Here is a 20,597-nt window from a genome sequence, read left to right on the forward strand (position 1 = left end):
GTATACCAGATAGCGCCACGTTTCGACCATTTCCGATTATTTTCGGGAAACTTCGGTCATATTACAGTACGTTCATTAGTGCGACGTTGAGCATGATACTACTTTGATGCATCATACTTCGTTTCTCATTTTTGTTTTTCTCTAGTCATTTTTTCAACAATTTTGTATAAATCAAACGGGAAATCAATTGTCAATCATACTGCGTTTAGCTTCTAACAACTAATTCGCAATGACGCCACCGATGGAGAGAATACAAATCCTTGAAACGATTGAGAAGGATATTATTGTGTGTTTGCAAAGTGCAGGTAATTAACAAACGCTTATTTATAAACACCACTTAACACCACAATTCTCGTGTAACTAAAAGACAATTCTTATTACTTTGTGTAGGGCAAGCTTTTGTGGAACTCAGTAAAGAGAAATCTAGCGTGAAACAAGCTGAAGCGCAAACACAACAATTTATAAAAACACTAGGGCACGTGGAATCAAAATTGAGCGAACAAATTAATTATCTAACTCAAGTTTCTACAGGTAAATAATCATTTGACCAAGTGAAAGTCAGCTCATCTTTTTATACGAATATCTAATTTACTTTACTCTCTTATTAAATTTACTCCTTTTTAGGACAACCACATGAAGGCTCTGGATATGCTAGTCAAAAGGTACTTCAAATGGCATGGCACAGGTTAGAACATGCACGAAGCAGAGTAAACGAATTAGAGCGTATTAAAAATAAACCAAGATAAACTCATCGATTGCTCTTTTTCTGAATCATCATTTTTGATGTAACAGAAATTCATACACATGTATTCGATCAACATACTTCATGATGTATATACATTCCTAAAGATTTCCATACAAACAAAATAAGTAATAAATTTCACATCTAACACGAATGAAATGTTGAAATAATTTATACGCCTTGTTCAGTTACTCTTTCTTTTATTTTTATTACAATGGCACTGTGTGAAAATTTTACAGAGAGAACATTCCCAATGTCAAACTTAAATTGAATCGGATTAAAAGATGCAAATATGATAAAACACAGATCATTATATCAAGAAATTATATCTTTTGTCAAGAACATTTAAGGTACCGATCCGTCCACAACACCAATGCTACGTTTTACCGTTGCGGCTAAAGAAAGTCTCGATCTTCTCTCTTCATCCAATTGTTTCGTCAATAATGACATTTGCGATTGTAAATCTGTCATTTGATTTTTCAATGTTCTAACTGTTTCTGATAATGTCCTATTCAAAATGAACGATATGTTAGAAGCGTTTTTTTTTGTGTATACTGTATACAATTATGGGAAATATTGTAACATAACTAGACGATGATTACCGATTACTACAAAAATCCCAATTTCCACGATTATGCATCAAAGATGTTCTGTCTCGCATTTTATGCGAATCATATTCCAGCATTGCTAAAATGTAAACATGATATGCGAAATGTAAACGTTACTATACAAAAATTCACTACTATACATCTTAGAAACTGAAAATGTAATCCACAACCTACAAGTTGATTCTCCAGAATGCACGGTGAATCTAGCATTAACAGAAAGGCAGTACGCCTCTATCACCTTCAATATGATCGCGTCCTCTTCAAATTGTCTTTCATCTATAAGTGATAACATGTTTCTTGTTATTATGAATATACATGTTACGATATATTTTTCAAATTTCATATTTATACCGTATGGCGGCTGTACGCGTGATAAATCCAAATGTCAATTTTACCAAATACTTTGAAGCTATAGAAAGGAGGTGCTGGTCGTAACGAAGCGATACTCCAAGGTGTTCTAATTCCTAGGGAGACACAATGTTCCGTGACTGATCTGTGTTGTTGTGACTGTCGTTGCTGCTGTTGCGTTTGTTGTTGTTGCTGTTTCCCGCTTTGTTGACTGCAAATCTAATAAGTCGTAAAGAATGCAAATCAATTTATTATTTATGCTAATTATAACTAAACTAAAAAATATATATAATTTTGAAACATGCTCTATACATGTCCATGTTCTAAATGAACGAAAGAAAAATCATAAATAAACCAACTATATATGCAAGTGAACGCAGATTTTCTTTTTTCAATTAGATTCTTAAAATGCATACTGACGTTAGCAAAGCGAAAGCTTACTTCACACAACATGGCTGTGAAATGAAAGCATACGCTTGTGTGCTCGTGTACGCGTTTCATTTCTCTCTGTATGTGTGTGCGTGCGTGCGTGTGCCGTGCGCGCGCGTGTGTAAGAAGATACAATTAGTAGTAACACAAGCAAAAACGCTAATTAAACAAGTAGGAAAAAAAGACAGCCATGCCATGGAAGCTTGCCTTGATCCGAGCATCCAGAAAATGGTATAGACTTCTTCAACCACCAATGGGCATATAGTCCTGATGTGTATATTTGATGTGTTCCATTATAATCGTTTTCGACAGGTCGAGTTGGCTGAATTGCTTTCCTTCCAACTTTTCGTACAATACTTTGATGTGTGTACGGTATAGGTTGTGTAAACCTTCTTTGCATTGTATGCTCATATTTATTCGAAAGCACATTTTCTTTTGTTTGTATTTTATTCGTTGTAAAGGCATGGTCAGAATTGTAAACTATCGTACTAGCAGTTTCGCAGGTCGGAGGATCTAAAGTATTATCATTATGTTTCGATGAATCAGATAAGTGAGCACTATCCCTGGGGGTTGAACCAAAAGGTGATGTACAAACGCACTGATATTCAAAATTATTCTCATCGTTCTCACTTTCATCAGAATAGATCCTTATAGGATGTTCTATGCTGTACTTGTTCTCAATGCACGTACAAGATTTACAGGAAGAATTTATTTCGGAAGAATTTAATCGATAACTTTCAGCCATTCCTGAATCTGATGATCCAACACTAATTACATTCGCTTGACAGCAATTCTCAATAATGTTTGAATTACACACAGGAACGGATGGATGATGTACAGAATTTATCATAATAGGTTGTTCGTCAGTGATTTCCTTACTCTTCCAACACTTTATCGCGGCCGCTACATCTATGTGCTTCTTCGTTTCACCAAATGTATCTTGATGGAAGTTACAGCCAATTGGAAACGAATGAGCAAGATTCGTGAAACGTGATCGACAAGCGAGTTGTTCGTCAACAACGCTTACGGTATTTACATTATTATTATTATTGGCGAAACCAGCAGTAATAGAACTTCCAATACTAACAAGTGGCAAACTTTTACTAATTTCACCTCGTGTATCATTCTCAGTTGATATTAATTCCGTCGAAGATGAGCCCTTTGTTATTCCTACAGTACTAAGATCAATATCTGCTATTGCATATTTCACATTGAGAGTCAAAGTAGATTTACGCAACATTGTCGTTCCAACGAATGATTGCCCCGTTGAGATCTTATTCGACTCGAAACTTGCCGAGTAGTTGTGTGAACAACTATCCTGACTATTTGTTTGCATCGGATGAAGGACATATGTCGTTATATTAGTCCTTCGCATTTTTACATTACTCATATCTGGTCGCAGAACGTATTGTAAATAAAGCAATTTTTTCAAAAGTTCAGGACGTATAATTTTTTGTCTGACTAATTTCGCAAAATATCTTGAAAGACGAGCATATGGAGGTAAACTGTAACTCACGCGTGACGTCGTTGATGATTTCACGAGACTGTTATTCGTTGTTTGTTCCTGTATTAAAAGTTCGATCCATCGCTGCTGATCTTCTTTAGTACCACAAAGTACTAGTATACTCTCGATCATTGGTCCTAAGATCAAATGGAAATTTTATTGATCACAGGTCAAGTAAAATTTGTATCGAATTTGCGTGGTGATTAATATTATTTCATAACGAATAAATGATTCGGATTCCTTGCCTGTAATTTCAAAAGCATTTCTTATTTCATCTGTATCTTCCACTTGAGTAATAGTAATACCTGTCAATGGAAGTTTTCCCTGCGAATGGAGAAAACGTGTAAGCATTTATTTAGACATTTCTGTGAAGATGAGAGATATACAACGAGATATAAAATATAGAGAAAAAAATGTCGAATATACTTCGTAAACGAAAGAGCTCATCCTTGGACTGGCACTGAGGACCAAAAGAGTCGTTGGAAAAAGAACAAAGTATCTATCTCGACGATCTAGACCAGTAGTTCCGCTTGCCAAAGTGACAGATCCGACATAAAGAATTTCTCCGAGTGAGCTTAACTCTTCTCCCTCCCATCCTTTAATACCGCTGGTTAACACTTGAAGCGCCAACTCACGTTGCTTTCGTATGGATGCACATCGATCCTACAAGAGAATGCAACAAAAATTGTAACGTATTTTGCTGAAAATGCCAAATATCCTTATGGAGCTTAAAATAGAGAACAACGTAAGAATACAATAAAACGACTTACCGCTATCTCTCTGTATACTGCTATACTGCGTTGTGTGTCACCTCTATCAGGATGATTTCTTTCCGTATATCTCTCCAATTCTTGAAGCATAGCAGAATATTTATCCAATCTTCGGAAAGGTTTACTTAAACCAGTTGTTAATACTAATATCCCTGGTGATATTGCTCCACTACGTTCCATGAAATCATTCAGTTCATCTCTAGAAGAAGAAATGAACTTAATTTTATAAAGAAAATAACTTCCAAGTGTCATATCCTTTTCCTATAGTTAAACTTAAGTAACAAAAATAATTTTTTTATTTCTTACATACCTGTACCGATCTAAGATACATACTGCCTTCGGATGATTTCTGCAATACATTGTATGAATGGACTTTAATTTTGGTGCAAGTGTTAGAAAGAGATTTCCAACTCTAGAATCTTGTGTCATAGTTGCTTCCAAATTGGATAGCAATCGTTGATGTACTTCCAAAACTTCATGTACATTACCTAGAAGTTGCTTGTATTCTTCTTTGTTCAATCTATACATTGAAGATTTATAATACATCTCATTTATTGTATTGCAAAGGTGTGTGTATTTGTATGTATGCATTCCCACAAAATTAATAAATAATTTATCACATATACTTACATGTTAGCAGATTCTAGAGGATGTAAAAAACTATTTATCAAACCCTGCAATTCCGCTACATTCACTCTTTCAGAGTCTACCAAATCTTTCAATACAATATCACGATTTAGCTTCTGATGCACAGGAGATTCTTGCAGAACTTTTTCAGTTGCTTTCATAGTCGAGACACTATTCTCTATAAACAAAATAAAAATATTGTAAATGTAGTAACAGCATAAAAGGTAAGCACGTAAGAATCTAATGGAGGTTATCAAAACGATTAAATACAGATTGTTTCATTACATGCACAATACCTGGAACCCTGCACTCTTTGACGTAATTAGATGGAAACCATCCTGTTTTATCATGTAATGTTCCTTCCCACCAACCTCCTTCGTCTATTTGTGTTATCGTAATCACATCTCCCTTTTTAAAACACAGCTAAAACAAAAATGCAGTAATGTTAAAATTGCAAAACCAATCTATAGAAATAGAGAATAAAATAGAAAATGAAACATACCTCGTCATTATTTTTTCCTTTGAAGGAAAATAGAGCAGTTACAAATTTTGGTGTCTCAGGCTTTGACATGGTCTTGATATAAATATAAAAAAGAGAGAAAAATAAGTATTTTGAAGCGAATCTAAAGTGGAATATAAAAGAGAAACATGAAAAGTCTAATGGAATAGCTCCATCGCATAGAGAAACTTTTCTAGTCTTCCTTCAATGTCTTATCCATCAACCCAAGTTTACTTGCACTAAAAAATTTTAAACGATACAACGTTGAAGAATTTGTATAATATATTCGTTAAATATATCCACTTGGATATTATTCAACTCACGGAAAGTTACGTTTCATACTGCTATCCTTAAACGCCAAATGACATTTCACTGTTAATCATACGTTTTACCTTGGTTTACAATATCGTGGGATATTACTTGCACGTGATTCCGCATGTGATCGAGTTCGATTACGTTCGATAAATATTTGTCGAATTGTCGTGTGAAAAGTATCTAAAATTGTTCAAGGTTGCGTTGAATATAACCATTTATCGTATAAGAAACGAAGAGGTTAGTCTTTCTTTTAGATGCCTGTAACTCTGTGACATCTCAGCAAGCTATTAATACCCCCAATGCACATATACACAAGTAAATCCATACATTACAGTGGCGCATATTCTGTTTCATGCGTTTCTTGCGATTGCTCGTCCTCAGTCCCCACTTACATGGTTATCAAGTGTATGTACACATGTATATGAATACATACGTACGCATTGAAATTAGGTCTAAGAACTAGTTCTTTCATATAAGAAGAGATGGAATAAAATGTAACAGTCCTTTAAATTCCGATTCCTTTCCTTTTCTTCGTCTTACCATAATGTCGTGCTTATGTGTACATTATATGTATAAAAAAGCAAACAACTTAAAAACAGTTTCCTCTTAAGAAATGAAATTTCATTGTGAATTTATGTAAGTGGGCTTATAAGTAATATTGTTTAAAATGAAATACACGCATATATACTCCAACATGTATTCACGCGATGCTAGTGGATGCGTATGAAAAATATACGAAAAGATAAATTTTTATTAAAAAAAAAAAACATGTGCAACTCGCAATAAACGAATTAGATGAATGAGAAAATGCTATATCTTTATTTTATCGATTTACATGCATTCCGTATCAACTAGGTGTCGCATTTTTTTTCTTGGACATTATTAATATTTCATCACTAGTATACGATGAAATAGAATTTTGGAAAACAATGGCTTTGGTTTTTATCGGATGTTTAAATTGGCGATGCTTCAGGAAGTATTTTCTTTCAAGAGATTTTGTAGTTCCTATATATACATGCATATGTATGAAGAAAAAACGAGAATTATTATCAACGCATCAGCATAATAATTCGCTAAACAATCAATTTCGATGATTTTAAAATACATACACAAGGATGAAACGATAACTTATTTCAGATATATTGGACGTACGTACAGACATAGAAATGTAAATAGAAATAAAAATGTTTGTAATATATTATCGAAACGATCGTCGTCAGCGTTTCTGTTGTCATAGTCATTGTCATCGCTATCACCGACATGACATCATGTAGCGTAAAGATCAGGGTCGAATCGCAAATTCGATCTGAATCTATTTCTCGTTGTATCCCGATTTTCCATACACTAGAAAATCGTATTATCGATAGCAACGGTTAATATACTAACAACGTTGTTTGATACGCTAATAACAAGAAAAGACAATAAAATCAGCGCGGCTTTACTACGCATACAGGTACAAGGATATAATATAACATCGATCGAAGAAATTGCCTAATCGGTAGGCTCTGGTCCGCAAAATGTGGGTATTCGTCGGTGCATTCGATCGCATATACATACATATCACATTCGTATATACATACGTACACACATACATACATAAATGCGCACATACGTATATACATACATACGCACATAAATATGTACATACGTACATTCGTATATTCATATATACACACATACATATATGCATACGTACATACATACATAGATGCATATGTACATACATACATACATACATACCTACATACGTACATACATAAATACACAAATGCATGCACACAACACGCGCTCGTGCGCGCGCACACACACACACAACAAACACACATACATGCAGACATGCATGCATACATACATACATACATACATACATACATACATACATACATACATACATACGTACATACATACGTACATATTCAACAAGCGACACGTGTTTGTGTCCGTCAAAATCGAGACGTATTATATGTACATTGTACATATATCATTTGTCCGCTTGCGTCTTCCTCGAGATTTTCTCCACATCGAGAGGGCAGTGCGACCGATTCACCACCTCACATTCCAAGAGACGGTGTTCGTGTGGATCCTTCAAACAAAGCTCGTCAACATCGATCAGCTCTTGATTAAAATCGGCATGGTCGTTTGCGAAGGATATCTTTTTCAAGGTGTACATTGATGGACGGATAATCATCAGCGAACATCGTACTCTTCCCTCCTTAAATCCCTCATTTTCTACCCCTCCTCTCTCTCTCTCTCTCTCTCTCTCTCTCTCTGTCTCTCTCGTTCTTTCTCTCTCTCTCTCTCTCGCTCTCTCTCTCTTTCTTTCTCTCTCGCTTGCACGCTCCCCATCATCCCCATTCTCATTCCATCGTAGTCTACTCATGAAAGTCATAATGTTTTCTTTTTATTTTTCTTTGCGCATCTTATTTCTTATCAAATTGGTCCTTTCGATTACAGTTTGCCCTCTCATTCTCAATTTCCTTTTGTATGTCCTTGCCGTTTAACGTCGCTGCTCTCGTCGATAATACGGCCTAACGAAGAGCAGAGGACGATCTTTTCTCGAAAAAGAGAAAAAAAGTACAAGTAAAAGAGCATGCGCGCATCGACGACGTTTGTTCTTATCGGAACATGTAGTTTATTTCGCAAACAATTTTCTCACGGAAACGAAACGCCCGTTCGTCAACGGTATCGTTCGATATTCGAAATCGAATGAAAATCAGTCTCGCACATGCGCTTTGAAAGGTTAAAAGTTAAAATTTGGTACAATGCACGGCATGGTACGGCACGGTACAGCACGGTACAATTACAGTTCGTTTCGGCACGAAAAGTAATGGAAACTTTTCGCGGAAACAAGTAGCGCGGTTCTTAACGACTAATTTATGGTCATTCGTGTACTCGAAATGTCCGATACGTTCGTTACGATTCCATGCAGTAATGGCGATTTAAACGATTGCCATGGCTCGTAGAAATTTCTTTCTAGTCGATGGACGGGAGGTTATTATAAGGTAACAGTACAGACTAAGGTAAAATTGGTTGTATACTTAAAGAGTAATACGATTTACCGGACAGTCTTCCAAAAATCCGTCATATGTGTAAAACCTCGTAAACGAACAAAATCTCACATGTGAACTTGTATTTATGCACTTATCGTACTCTAAATGTGTGATTTTGTCTTTTTTCCCCTTTTTATGTTTCCCTGTCTCTTTTCTATTAAGTAAATCCTTCTTTCTCTTCGTACGTACTTAAACGGAAACTAATCCGTTTGCTCGAGCGATACAGCTCGATTCGTTACAATTTTTTCGCTTCGCGATTAACAAACAAGAAAAAACGCGTTTGTTATTCTATAAATTTTCATAATATATTGTAACAGATTATTAAGAAACATAATTTAACGTTGTTTTGCGAGATAAAAAATGGGCACGCGTACCTTTTATTTTTCCATTTTTTAGTCTTATCATTTTTCTTCCGGCTCTTATTTTTTCCCCTCGCTCCTTCTCTATCTTATTCTCTGTATCATTTAAGTGACGAACGAAGTAAGGCGACAAACTTTTGTACTGTTTGTTCACGATTGCGTTCAACTAATCAACCATTCAAGCAACATTTGCGTGACAACTAACGTAACGACGAAACCCAATGTAGGAAAATTGTGGAATTGCGAAAGACGAAGTAACTGCTTACATACATATATATGTATATTGTCAATTTAATATTAATGTAGAGATATATAATATAAATGGTGTTTTTACTCCTGGTATGTAGTGAAATTTGAAGAAAATAATCCTAATGCGATTATGGCTGTGCATCGATGGTGCGAGCTTGAAAAACATAAGAACATTGGTTCACTTCTTCGCGTTTGGATCGTAGAACGGGAGTAATGTATACATATGTATATCAAACATGCGAAGAGTAAAGAGATCGATAAAACTGATTGCACCACAACAAAAAAAGACCGATGTAAGAGGAAGAGTTTGAGAGCGAGAGAAGAGGTGAACAATAAGCTAAAATAAAGAGCTGGAAATATGTAAGTGACACACAATGCTTTCGGCTTTTTATAATTTCGAGGTTGGAACAGTTGGTTTCAGAGAGGAATTCGTTCGAATTATTCTATATTCGAGGTTTCGATCTATTCGTGACTCCATTGTCGAAACGTAGTTAAAGTTTCGCAAAAACGTCTTTATAAACGCTTTTCAAGCTATTCGATCATGTATGTATTTAGATGGACCGTATTTTATCCAATAAACCGATTCTATTAAAACTTACAACACCAATACGATTAGAGTAAAATAGGAAACAACGAGAGAATTGACTAGTGGTCTGATAAATGCTGGTCCCCGCGATGCGAAATCCAAAGCAATCGAAGCTCAAGAAGTTATGTAGAAAAATGGAATAAAGATCGAAAAATAATAATATAATTATCGAAGGCAAAAGGGATAAAAACAACTACCAGAAAGAAGAGAACGATAGAGAAATAAGAAGAGAAGAAACAAAGGTAAAAAAAGAAGAAATTGCAGATTGAAAGCAACTTTAGTGACGTTCTGATCGAGTAGGAATAGAATGTCGTGTCGCATTTCTTCGTCCAAACGATTAAAGAACGTGTAAATTTTCACAACTCTTGGACTTGCTATCTCTTGCCCATACCTTACCTAATAAATTTCGTACCTTTAAACTGGTACTTGTACGACTACCGCGATATTTTTTCGGTGAATTGTTTTCAGAACAAGATCCTAAAGGTGATTTGCTACGATTCTTTCGCGATCTCTTCCGAAATAGGTCCCTTGTTCTTTCAGGGTTCTCGAGCTTCAGTCGAATTTGCGTAAGCAAGCCAACGAGAAGTTCGTCGACATTATGATTGATTCCGACCGATGTTTCGATAAATTTACAGTCGTAAGATGTAGCCATAGATTTCCCCTCTACAACATAGAAATAGAATTGTATCCATCAAAAAGATGAAAATAGAATAAAATAGAATAGAATAGAATATATAAAATGGATAGAATAGAATAGAATAGGATAGGATAGGATAGAACAGAATAGAATAGGATAGAATAGAATAGAATAGAATAGAACAGAAAGAAAAATCAAGGGAGGAATGGAGGGATATTGGTATGGCGATTCCGCGTCTGTGTGTTCGGCAACGATAATCGATGCTGTATGTATGTATCGTGTACTGTATATCTTTTGGTGATCTCCCATACTTGAATTTTCGGAGGGATCTAATGATAGCTTAGGTATCAACGAGGTAGCTAAATGATACGAAACAATGAAAGGACCTATCGCGAAACGGTCGAGTAAGTTACACGGCTTCTTACCTTCGGTCGAGACTAATCGACTGCGAACGAGGTCGACTTTGTTTCCAACAAGGATCACCGCTCGAGCCGACACGTAGTCGCTGCGCCAAAGTGTTTGCAAAACTTCTTCCGCCACGCGTACCGAAGCCCGATCGGTCGTTGAATAGACGACGCAGTAAGCGTGTGGTTCGTACGTAGTTATGCAGGTTTCCGGCTGCAAAAAGAAATCACTCGTTGTCGACAGGAACGAGTATATCGTATCCAATAGTATTGGTCGTCGAGTCGAACCGATTCGTGGTACCGCTAAGTCGAATATGTTTTTAACTCCAGTACTTTCGCTGCTTTGTCAATTTTTCAAAGTATTATTCCCTACTCTTTACTGACCGATCTTACGTTATCATAACATTAATAAGAATTTTTACCGAATCTTTCACGGTAATGGACGCAAATAACGCTTTATGAAAAATAGCACCGACTTACGTACACCATTATAATTTTCAACTCGCCATATATATATTGTTGAATATTATATATGTGTATATATATATATATATATATATATATATAAGATATCGCGGTTAGACGGTTCGATCGATCGCTGGACCGTTTTACGGTTGACCGATAGTTACGGCTCGATGATCGTCAATCGCTCTTCAGGATGGCACACCGAGTTTTACACTACATGCTTACTGCTAACCACATATGTGCGTTCGACCGCGCACCCTATTCCTTCTCACGTTCCCGCTTGCCCGTACATTCTTTCATTTTCTCTCCCTTTATTAATCTATTCCATCTATTCTCGAGATTCTCGATTCAGATTCTGATTCCCGATCTGCGTATGTCGTACATTTCATAGCTCAATGGCGACATATCGTTCACGCGTGGTAAACCGATAATTCATCTAATAATAAGCAAACGTGGGTATATTCTATAAAAAATTTTCCTCACTTTCGATTACGTACGTTAATACAGCAATACAATGGGCATGCATACACGTGTTATTCGTAACGTACCGTCATCTCAGTGCTAGAGTGATCGATAAAAGTCAGTTCGGATTCTTCTCCAGCTAGAAGAACGCTGACGGTTTTCTCTCCCGATTCATCGTCTGTAAAGAAACGACGGGAGCATAGTGTTTTATCACGGCATCGTGAGGACAGAAGGAACAAAAAGTCAGAGACGATAGATTGGAAAGAGAGGAACGGAAAAAAGGTAGGAAGAGAAAGAAGAAACAAATCGGGCTTGATATCGTGCAATAGCTTTGAGGCAAACCGGACAGTGTAAAAGCAATACTGATAATTAATATATATTATAATATAATATTATATATTATAATATATAATAATATTAATTAATAATTAATATTTTGTACTTACCAATCGATGTATCGTACGCATGAAGATATTCCGACGTCATAAACTGAGAAACCAGCGAACTTTTTCCTACGGCTGGAGCTCCCAGCATTAGAACGCGATACGGTGTTGGTCCCTGAGACGCGCTGCTTTCGCGGGAACTCGCCAACGATCCCGCTGCAGAATTTCTTGCCGATCCAGGATACGAAGCTGTTAAATGTTCCGTGCTGCATCGCCAAATCAGGTTGGTAGTCGCGCCATGGTAGAAACCGATAAAAGGGCGAAAAAAACAGAGAAAAAACAAGTATATAATCGATATTTACATACACGTGATATAGGGAAAGAAAGAAATTCGTAACTTGTAATTTATATCGATTATGTCATCTGTCCGGTATTTGTTTAACGACAACTTCGTTTTTGCTCGGAATAGTCTATTTTAGAAAAATCGATGACAATCGGAAGCGATGCAAGTGTTTGTGTTTGTGCGATACACTTTGCGCGCAGCATTGAAATTCTACTCTAAGGTCCAACACGTGCGTCTACGTCGCTCAAACGCTCAATGCTACACGTAAACTCACGCGTTCGATTTAGAGTAGAATCGCCGTGTGGAACTTTATATTATAAAGTCGCCGTTTTTCACTTTCCCTTCGCCCTCTTCTTTTGCTTCATCTTCTTCTTTTCCTCTTCCTTTTTCACCTTCTTCTTCTCCTTCTTGTTTCTCCCCTCCTCCTACAACAACAACAACAACAGCAACAACAACTACTACTACTTCTACTACTACTATTACTACTACTACTGCTTCTCCTTCTGTCTTCCGATTGTCGTCGGTCCGTTCACTCGTTTTCTCATTTTTTCTCATTTCGCTTGAGTTTGTTGCTTAATGCAATAACCGGCTTATTCCTGTCGAGAAACGAAAAAACAGAGGGATTGGAAATAGGGGAATCTCACCTCGAGTTACTCGAAGCGACGCTATTGTTTGATCGAGATCTCCGACTTTTCAACGAGTCTCCTCGATTTACAACTCCTTTACCAGTTATACTGAAATGTCGAAGTCTATAATATTCTTCCTCAACGCCGGTATTTGGCATGCTCGCGACTCTTGATCTCTGCTGTGGAAGACACAGGTAGTTTGGTCTGCCCGATGAACGGCTTCCGGGAGTCTTAACCGACTGAGACCGACTGTGGTGCGGACTACCGTACCTGAAACATTCCACGAAGAGAAAGATCGGTTGTTTCATACTTGTCGAAAATACCTAACCATTGTTACGTTTTACGTCTAACGAATAATAGAGTAAAATGATAATGCACGCGTGTAACAGCGTCCAATAAGAATAATAAGCGAACCTCATCTCAAAGTCGTGTATTTCTTGCAAGGTCAAGGTATTGGCCACATCCAACAATTGTCTCATATTTTCCTCTCGACGTCTAACATCCAACTCTGGGTGCAGCAATATTGTTGCAGCTCCGGCTGATCCGTCCAATGACAGCGACGGTTGTTGCACCACGATTGTTGCCGCTTGCGTCGATCTCTTATTTCCACTCGCGTTGCCTCCTTTTCGGCATTAGAAAGTAAACATCCGTTATCCTCGTTCCTCGATCCTGACTGCAGTTTACATTGGTACTTATAAAAAGATCTCCGAGCACCGAATATCGAGCATTTCCTCGTCTGTTACATTTCATTTTGCATCACCTGTCTTTCCTTTCTTTCTTATCGCCTTTTCGCAGTTGATTCACAACGCTGTGTACATATTCCCATCCCAACTCTGTCCGCGCCCCCCATCTTCGTTCTCGTCTTTCCCTTTTCTCGTTTTTGCATTTTCATACGCGATTCACCGGCCGAGAGGAGCCGATCGTACGAACGAACACGGAATTCATCTTGCCCTTTTTCAACGTTCCACGCTTCCTGCCTTTTCTTCCATCTCCTCCTCCTCCTTCTCCTCTATATATTCTTCTTCCACCTCCATCTCCTCTTTCACTTTCACCTTCATTTTCACCATCACCATCGTCACCTGTTTTACTTTCCTTCCTTTCTGTTTCCGTTTCCGTTCGTCGGTCCTCCATATCGGATCTAAGTACTTTCTCGTCTACTTCGATTTTCACCGCTACATCTTTACGGTGGTTACGCGTAAACAGATTATTCGCGACCAAGAAACGTGCGATGCCGGGAGAGTCTTTTTTCAAGGTGTTAAGCTTACGCGTGAAACACATACGCGTGCGTCTTTCAAGCAGAATTGCCGCCCACAATTCGCGATGGAACATTAAATATCGCGTGTATCTACACATACACATAGTAACACGATTTTTAAAACTACACCAAGGAATGTCTTTCCAATTATCGACGACTATGCTGCCGTATTCTACGCATATATACAACATTTGTTCCTCGATTTCTTTTGTCTTTGTCTGCGTTCATTTTTCTCTTCGTTTCGTCGTCGATATTTCGGAAACTCGTGTATCTTTAGGCACCGACGTTATGAATTGACTGGTACACGGACAGACGGACGGAGAAACGAATAGACAGATTGATAGGCGGAAATACTACACATACACACACGCGCGCGCGCGCGCGCGCGTTGAAGATATCGATTCATGAAAACGAGAGAAAACGTGAACAGAAAAGAAAAGAAAGAAATGACGACGTTAAAGTAACGCGAGACTAAAATGGAGAGCACTATAACGGAAGGAAGACGATATTTCGACAGAGGTAAAAATAAAAGAGATCGAACACTAAAAAGAAAATGCGAATGGAGATTTTCGTGATCCAGGGCGGCAATTCGACGACACTTGCAGTATGGCGATCGAGGCGTTATCACCTATTTATAGTTATAGTAGCTAACCGGCAAAGTCGACAATACATGCGCTTTTGGATATCGTAGCATACTACATCTTTTCAAGCTTCGAAAAATATAGAGCAATGCAATGAAACTGTGTGTGATGTTAATGAGCGACGATTCTTCTCTCCTCGAAACATTCCCTCGAACGTCCGCCATCGTAGTACTCCGTTCCGCTTTTTACATCAATTATCGTCGATCAACGTTGATTCTCGTGAAATTAAATTGTACCTTTATGAAATCTAGTCATGGAAAGCGTGCCGCGACCAAGCGATACCAACCGTTACAAAACGAAATGTTGAATACACGGAAATACTTTTGTCGAACACGAACGAAATATGTACAATATACATACATGTATGCTCGTTTCAATCATTTTTGATCGAGGAGAGAGGAGGGGGGAAAGGAGGAGACGAAGAAGGAGCAGAAAGAGAGAGAAACAGAAAATGAGAGTTAGGAAGCAAACACAGAATAGAAATGTCAAAGAGATGTGGCGAATAAAATATAATTAAATCAAAAGTAAAAACATGAGAATACTAGTACTGCTCATATTTGGATCCTATAACGGTATAGGAAAAGAGGCGGAAACGAAGGAACCGTGAAATTCGTTTGATGGACAAGATCAGCGCGAACCCGAGGCACCACCAACCGTTGACGATCGGCGACTATCGTGCCATGATCGTCCTGCTCAAGCCGCTCTCGACTTCGACTTGAACAAATCAATTATATACTCGGTTTTTTAACGAGTTTGCACATGGTATATGCGTAAAGTCGGTTCGGTGATTTCTCAGTTTCGAAAATAAAGAGTCTCGAAGCACAACTCGGTCATAATCAACTTTATACCTATTGCGCAAAACGGGAAAAAGAGCCTGACCCATGAATGAATGGTTGAAACGAGGGGATGCGATTCTGAAAGAAAACAACACAATTGATATTCTTAACGAGAACAGCTTTAAAACCTGTCTCTAGATGTTTCGTTCGCTCTTTCGTCTTTCGATTATTTTCTATTTCTACTTGTTTGCTCGCGAGCAGTTTCTTATGTTTTCCGCATTTTACAACGATCGACATAAACGAATCCACCTATTTATCGTTAAATACATCAACGAAACACGAGATTAATTAGAAATATGGGAAACGGTTAAATACTAATTAAATAATAACGTCGAATTGATCGTTTCGACTTACCGGCAGGTTTTCCTCGAGGTTTGCTCGTGGCACTGGTTGTTCTACCAGGACCATCGGACGACTGATCGTTGTTACTTTGATCGGTGCGAGTTCCTATCAACGATATGTCCAGAGGGTTCGTCGTAACATTCACATTCGGTTTTCCCTCCCCGTATTTCTTCTCACCGATGTTGTTTACTATTCGATTCTCTCGATTCCCATCTTCGCCACGGGATCTTCCAACAAGCAAGGTTAGCAACGGATTTAGACCATCCGGGTCTGGTTGACCAGCATCCATCGAACCCCTTACTGGTGTGCTGTATGTGTGTGTTCCCGCGCGCACGTGTGTGTGTGTATATATATGTGTGTGTAAGGACAAGCAAAATAAGAGTAAAGTCGAGCGACGTAACTGGTATGAGAAAAACGAGAATGGATAAAAAATGGTATAGAAACCTGAAAAAGTCGGTCGCTCGGAGATCTGGAAGAGGCGGGGTTCTTCCGGAGATGGAAACCTTACCGACCTCGTTGACGGTACCGTGGATGATAATAGGCGTTGCATCGACCGAAGGAATCTCCGTCTCATCGAGAAGATTCGAAACACTAGATGTTCGAATATCCAAACAATCGATTGGAAGTTCTGATCTCAAATTCGCGCCAGTTTTAAGTCCCTTCTCGTCCGGGGTCGAATATTCGATCGGCGAAGAGGTCGAAGCGTGGACTGGTAACGGTGAGGAGATTACAGCTACAGCCGATAGAATCGGCTCCGGTGACTGACCACCGGTCGACGATGTAGTAGCCGGTGGTGACATCTCCGATGGAATATCCATCAAATCGAAACTGTCGTCCGGTTGCTCTCCGTCCGTTGTCGTCACCTACGAATAAATACTCGTCTTTCGCTCGAACTTCTCATCCTCTTGCACGCGCGCATTCGCATACGCGTTAACACGGTTAACTCGTACACCCTCGATAGCCTTACCATGGTGAGCATCGTGTTGGCGCTGTCGGTGCTAGTGTTGATTGTTGTTTCGGAAGCGGTGCTCGAACCCATAACGACCACTTTTGGAACGGTGCGACAACTGCGACTTCCGCCTGCGGATTTAAAGTGCAGTCTTCGTAACGCGGAGGCAGCGTGAGACAACAAATCGGTTTCGCGCGAATTCTCCGCTCCATTGTGACGATGTGCGCTGGCATTAGAAACACGCGATGTTTGCGACTGCGACTGCGATTGTGACTGCGACTGCGGCTGCGACTGCGACTGCGACTGCGACTGCTGTTGTGACTCGGCTGTTGCCGAATCGGTCCCATCGCTACCCCTCGAGCTGCCACCGTTTTTACGGTTCGATCCGCGACCATCCACCAGACATCCCTGTTTTCATCAAACATTCACCACGCCAACTGATAATCGCTCTCACAGTTTCTCTTTCTTTTCCGCCTTCACTCTCTCTTCCTCACACACGCGCGCGCGCACGTTCATTCCATCCATGCACTCCTATCCTCCTATCGTATCAAACACATCAGACACATTTTCTCTTTTCCTTTCTTTGCGTTATTTTGCCAATTTTCAATACTCACGTGATTTCTATGTTCCGGGGTGGAAGGCGGATTCGGTGTATTTGGCAGAGAACCCCCTGTGGGGGTGCAGTGCCGCAGTCGCGCCAGGGCCGTACGAAGCCCCTCCGTCACGAGGCTCTTTTATTTGATCTTGGCAATGCCGCCCACTTTCCTCACCTCTCCGCCAACGGTTTTCTTCTTCACTCCCTCGGTACTTTCTCTTAATCACCTCCTCTTTCCTATTATACGTCCGTCCTTCCGCCCGTCCGCCTTATTCCGATACTTATTTCCCGGCGCTTCCTTTTCCTTTATTTCCTACTTTTCTCTTCTATTCTATTCACCCAACAAACCGAGTCGAGTATCGGTGAAGAGGAAAGTCAAACGGATCGCGATACGTTTACGACCGTTATGACACGAAATCTTATTTCGCTTTCTCTCCTAGCCCAGATCCTCAAAAGAATGCGATACGGAAATCGACATTTGTATTATCTGCAAAAACATTAAACCGATCTAAGCGAGTTTTGCTTCGATCGTTCCATGTAACTGGTTGGTCCATACGAAATCGTTACTTGAACGTTCCACGTCTTCATCCTGTTCGATCTCCGTCTCTGTTCTTGCTTTCAACGGCGATCTCCTTTCTTCGATCGACCATCGATTCTTAAACTATTCGGAGCTGCGTCTCTGTAACGCGAAACGATATGATCAAACGAATCCCGCTCATAATAGCATCGGTATTTGAAAATCCTGCCACGTGATCGACCAACGCAATATCAAATTCATCGAGCGTATGAGAAAAGTACGCGTAGAAATGGCGCGAAACGAATCGTTTTGTGAATGAAAACATCCTTTTCGACTGGATGCTAATTGTCATCTGATTCAACGGCTTTACTTCTCTTTCACAACCTAGCTAGCTTAGGCCTACATATCCAACCAGATAGATAATGTTTTCGGATCGATAACGAAACTAAATCTGTTTGTTGTTTTATCGATCATTGACCAAATCGATATCGAGCTGCTAGAATGATCGCTGACTCTTACTTTTATAATCAAGGAAGGGGGGGGAGACAATGAGAGAGAGAGAGAGAGAGAGAGAGAGAGAGAGAGAGAGAGAGAGAGAGAGAGAGGGAGAGGGAGGGTCTGAGAGTGTTTGTCAGCGATAAAGACCAAGAAAATTACATGGGTCGACGATTATCGATGATTTGAGACAACCGAGAGAGGAAATATGTATCATCGGTTGCAATTTAATTGTTAGATTTCCAGCGAGATATGCATACCTATTATAACGCCATCGTTCTTGCATTCTAAGCTCTATACATATATTCGCAATTTCTGCACAAAGATAGAACAGTTTATTCACGATCCAGAGTTCGTTTGCATCCCTATCTTTAATTTGTCCGTTTGTTCGTTCGATCATTGGAATAGTTCACTCTGTTTTATGTGATCACGCAGAATTGTATCTCTCGATACGGGATGCAAACTTACGCACATCGTAGATCTATGAAATTTAGAACTTAACGAAATTTAACTAAAATCCAGACACATTGGATTGAAAACCAACTTCTCATTTCTCACGACCAATACACGATTGTACGTGTATGAACGAGGAAAGGGAGCCAATGATATGGTAACTGGGACAAAATTGCAACAGCAAACAGGCCAATAATTAACCGTGAAAACAATCAACAACAACATACTGCGTGCAAAAGAAAGTGTGCAAAGAAAGCAAGAGATGCGGATCGAGTGTGCAGGAGGTAACCTGCGCCTAATGGATCGAACAAAATAAGATAATAACGTTGTCTATTTATTACATATATATGTCTATAATTCGCCTAATCAAAAATAACAAGAAAAGCTTACAGTAATACCTGCTGCGTCTCTTCGAAAAAATAGCTCCTTCTACCTTGGCATTCCACGGATTACTGGCGTGTAGTACCGAGCTTCGGGAAAGGACATTAGCGCTTGCGCTTTTACTCCAGAGGGTGAAAACTGCTAAACTAGCAGCACCGTCGCACCCGATCTGCACCAACTCCCCACTCGCTCTTTTCTTTCTCTTCTTCCCTTCCTACATTATCTTTTCCTACCATTGCAACATGTATTAATCTACCCCTTTCTTCTTTAATCGCATTTGTTGTGCATTTTCATTCGACCTTTTCAACAATTTGCATTTTACATTCTCTCATTTTTTATTTCACCTCTATTCTTATCTGTACAGTTTATATTTTTGCTTCATATTTTCCTCTAGTAACAGTATTAAATGCACCAATTCAAATCAATCGAAAGAATCTATATTTCTAGATGGCTAAAAATCTATACTTTTAAAGATATTAACCCAATAGGTCCAACACAACGACGATCGTCCCATTTCAAGCAAACGCGTGGAACAAACCACTCTTGAAACAGGGAGATCAAAGGATGTACAACTTTTACAAATATCGATATTAATATCGTTACGCGATGGAAGGCTAGAGACGGGAAAAGATCGTCAGTTCGAGTCGACTAGAAAACCTTTTCGATGAATCGATCGAACATACTTACGTAGCTCATTTCTGAAGAAAGCGGAGAAAATAATAAAACA

General features: G+C 38.9%; 3 protein-coding genes across 18 annotated transcripts; 1 reads left to right on the plus strand and 2 right to left on the minus strand.

Annotated features, from left to right (window-relative positions):
* The first annotated feature begins 80 nt into the window (after positions 1-80).
* On the plus strand, positions 81-901 carry LOC126919450 (mediator of RNA polymerase II transcription subunit 11). Its single transcript, XM_050728770.1, has 3 exons — positions 81-305; positions 391-531; positions 625-901. The coding sequence occupies exons 1-3, from the start codon at positions 230-232 to the stop codon at positions 744-746; spliced, it is 339 nt and encodes a 112-aa protein (XP_050584727.1). The 5' UTR covers positions 81-229; the 3' UTR covers positions 747-901.
* Positions 902-922: 21 nt separating this feature from the next.
* LOC126919379 (rho guanine nucleotide exchange factor 7) lies at positions 923-6,359 on the minus strand. 9 transcript variants are annotated; one of them, XM_050728531.1, is made up of 13 exons: positions 5,851-6,287; positions 5,531-5,766; positions 5,325-5,451; positions 5,032-5,206; positions 4,712-4,921; positions 4,402-4,600; positions 4,058-4,294; positions 3,877-3,955; positions 3,644-3,768; positions 1,746-1,917; positions 1,525-1,626; positions 1,345-1,429; positions 923-1,250 (listed from the first exon to the last, which is right to left on the minus strand). In XM_050728531.1, exons 2-13 carry the CDS (start codon positions 5,597-5,599, stop codon positions 1,088-1,090), a joined length of 1,743 nt encoding a protein of 580 aa, XP_050584488.1. In that variant the 5' UTR covers positions 5,600-5,766; positions 5,851-6,287; the 3' UTR covers positions 923-1,087. The 9 variants fall into 9 exon arrangements, 1 of the variants encoding a protein (XP_050584488.1); XR_007711591.1 differs by having other exon boundaries at positions 1,087-1,250; positions 1,521-1,626; positions 5,851-6,294; XR_007711593.1 differs by lacking the exon at positions 923-1,250 and having other exon boundaries at positions 1,521-1,626; positions 1,702-1,917; positions 5,851-6,303.
* A 279-nt stretch (positions 6,360-6,638) lies between these two features.
* On the minus strand, positions 6,639-20,092 carry LOC126919382 (uncharacterized). Of its 8 annotated transcripts, none has more exons than XM_050728542.1 (13): positions 19,888-20,092; positions 18,592-18,703; positions 18,044-18,511; positions 17,448-17,560; positions 16,925-17,343; positions 16,493-16,788; positions 16,151-16,216; positions 13,821-14,028; positions 13,425-13,676; positions 12,501-12,703; positions 12,141-12,232; positions 11,149-11,341; positions 6,639-10,749 (listed from the first exon to the last, which is right to left on the minus strand). In XM_050728542.1, exons 4-13 carry the CDS (start codon positions 17,517-17,519, stop codon positions 10,424-10,426), a joined length of 2,127 nt encoding a protein of 708 aa, XP_050584499.1. In that variant the 5' UTR covers positions 17,520-17,560; positions 18,044-18,511; positions 18,592-18,703; positions 19,888-20,092; the 3' UTR covers positions 6,639-10,423. The 8 variants fall into 8 exon arrangements, with proteins under 8 accessions (XP_050584499.1, XP_050584501.1, XP_050584502.1 ...); XM_050728544.1 differs by having other exon boundaries at positions 18,044-18,532; XM_050728545.1 differs by having other exon boundaries at positions 19,880-20,092.
* Positions 20,093-20,597: the final 505 nt, after the last annotated feature.

The sequence above is a fragment of the Bombus affinis genome, chromosome 8 (genome assembly GCF_024516045.1).
Source record: "Bombus affinis isolate iyBomAffi1 chromosome 8, iyBomAffi1.2, whole genome shotgun sequence".
In the NCBI taxonomy this organism is placed as follows: domain Eukaryota; kingdom Metazoa; phylum Arthropoda; class Insecta; order Hymenoptera; family Apidae; genus Bombus; species Bombus affinis.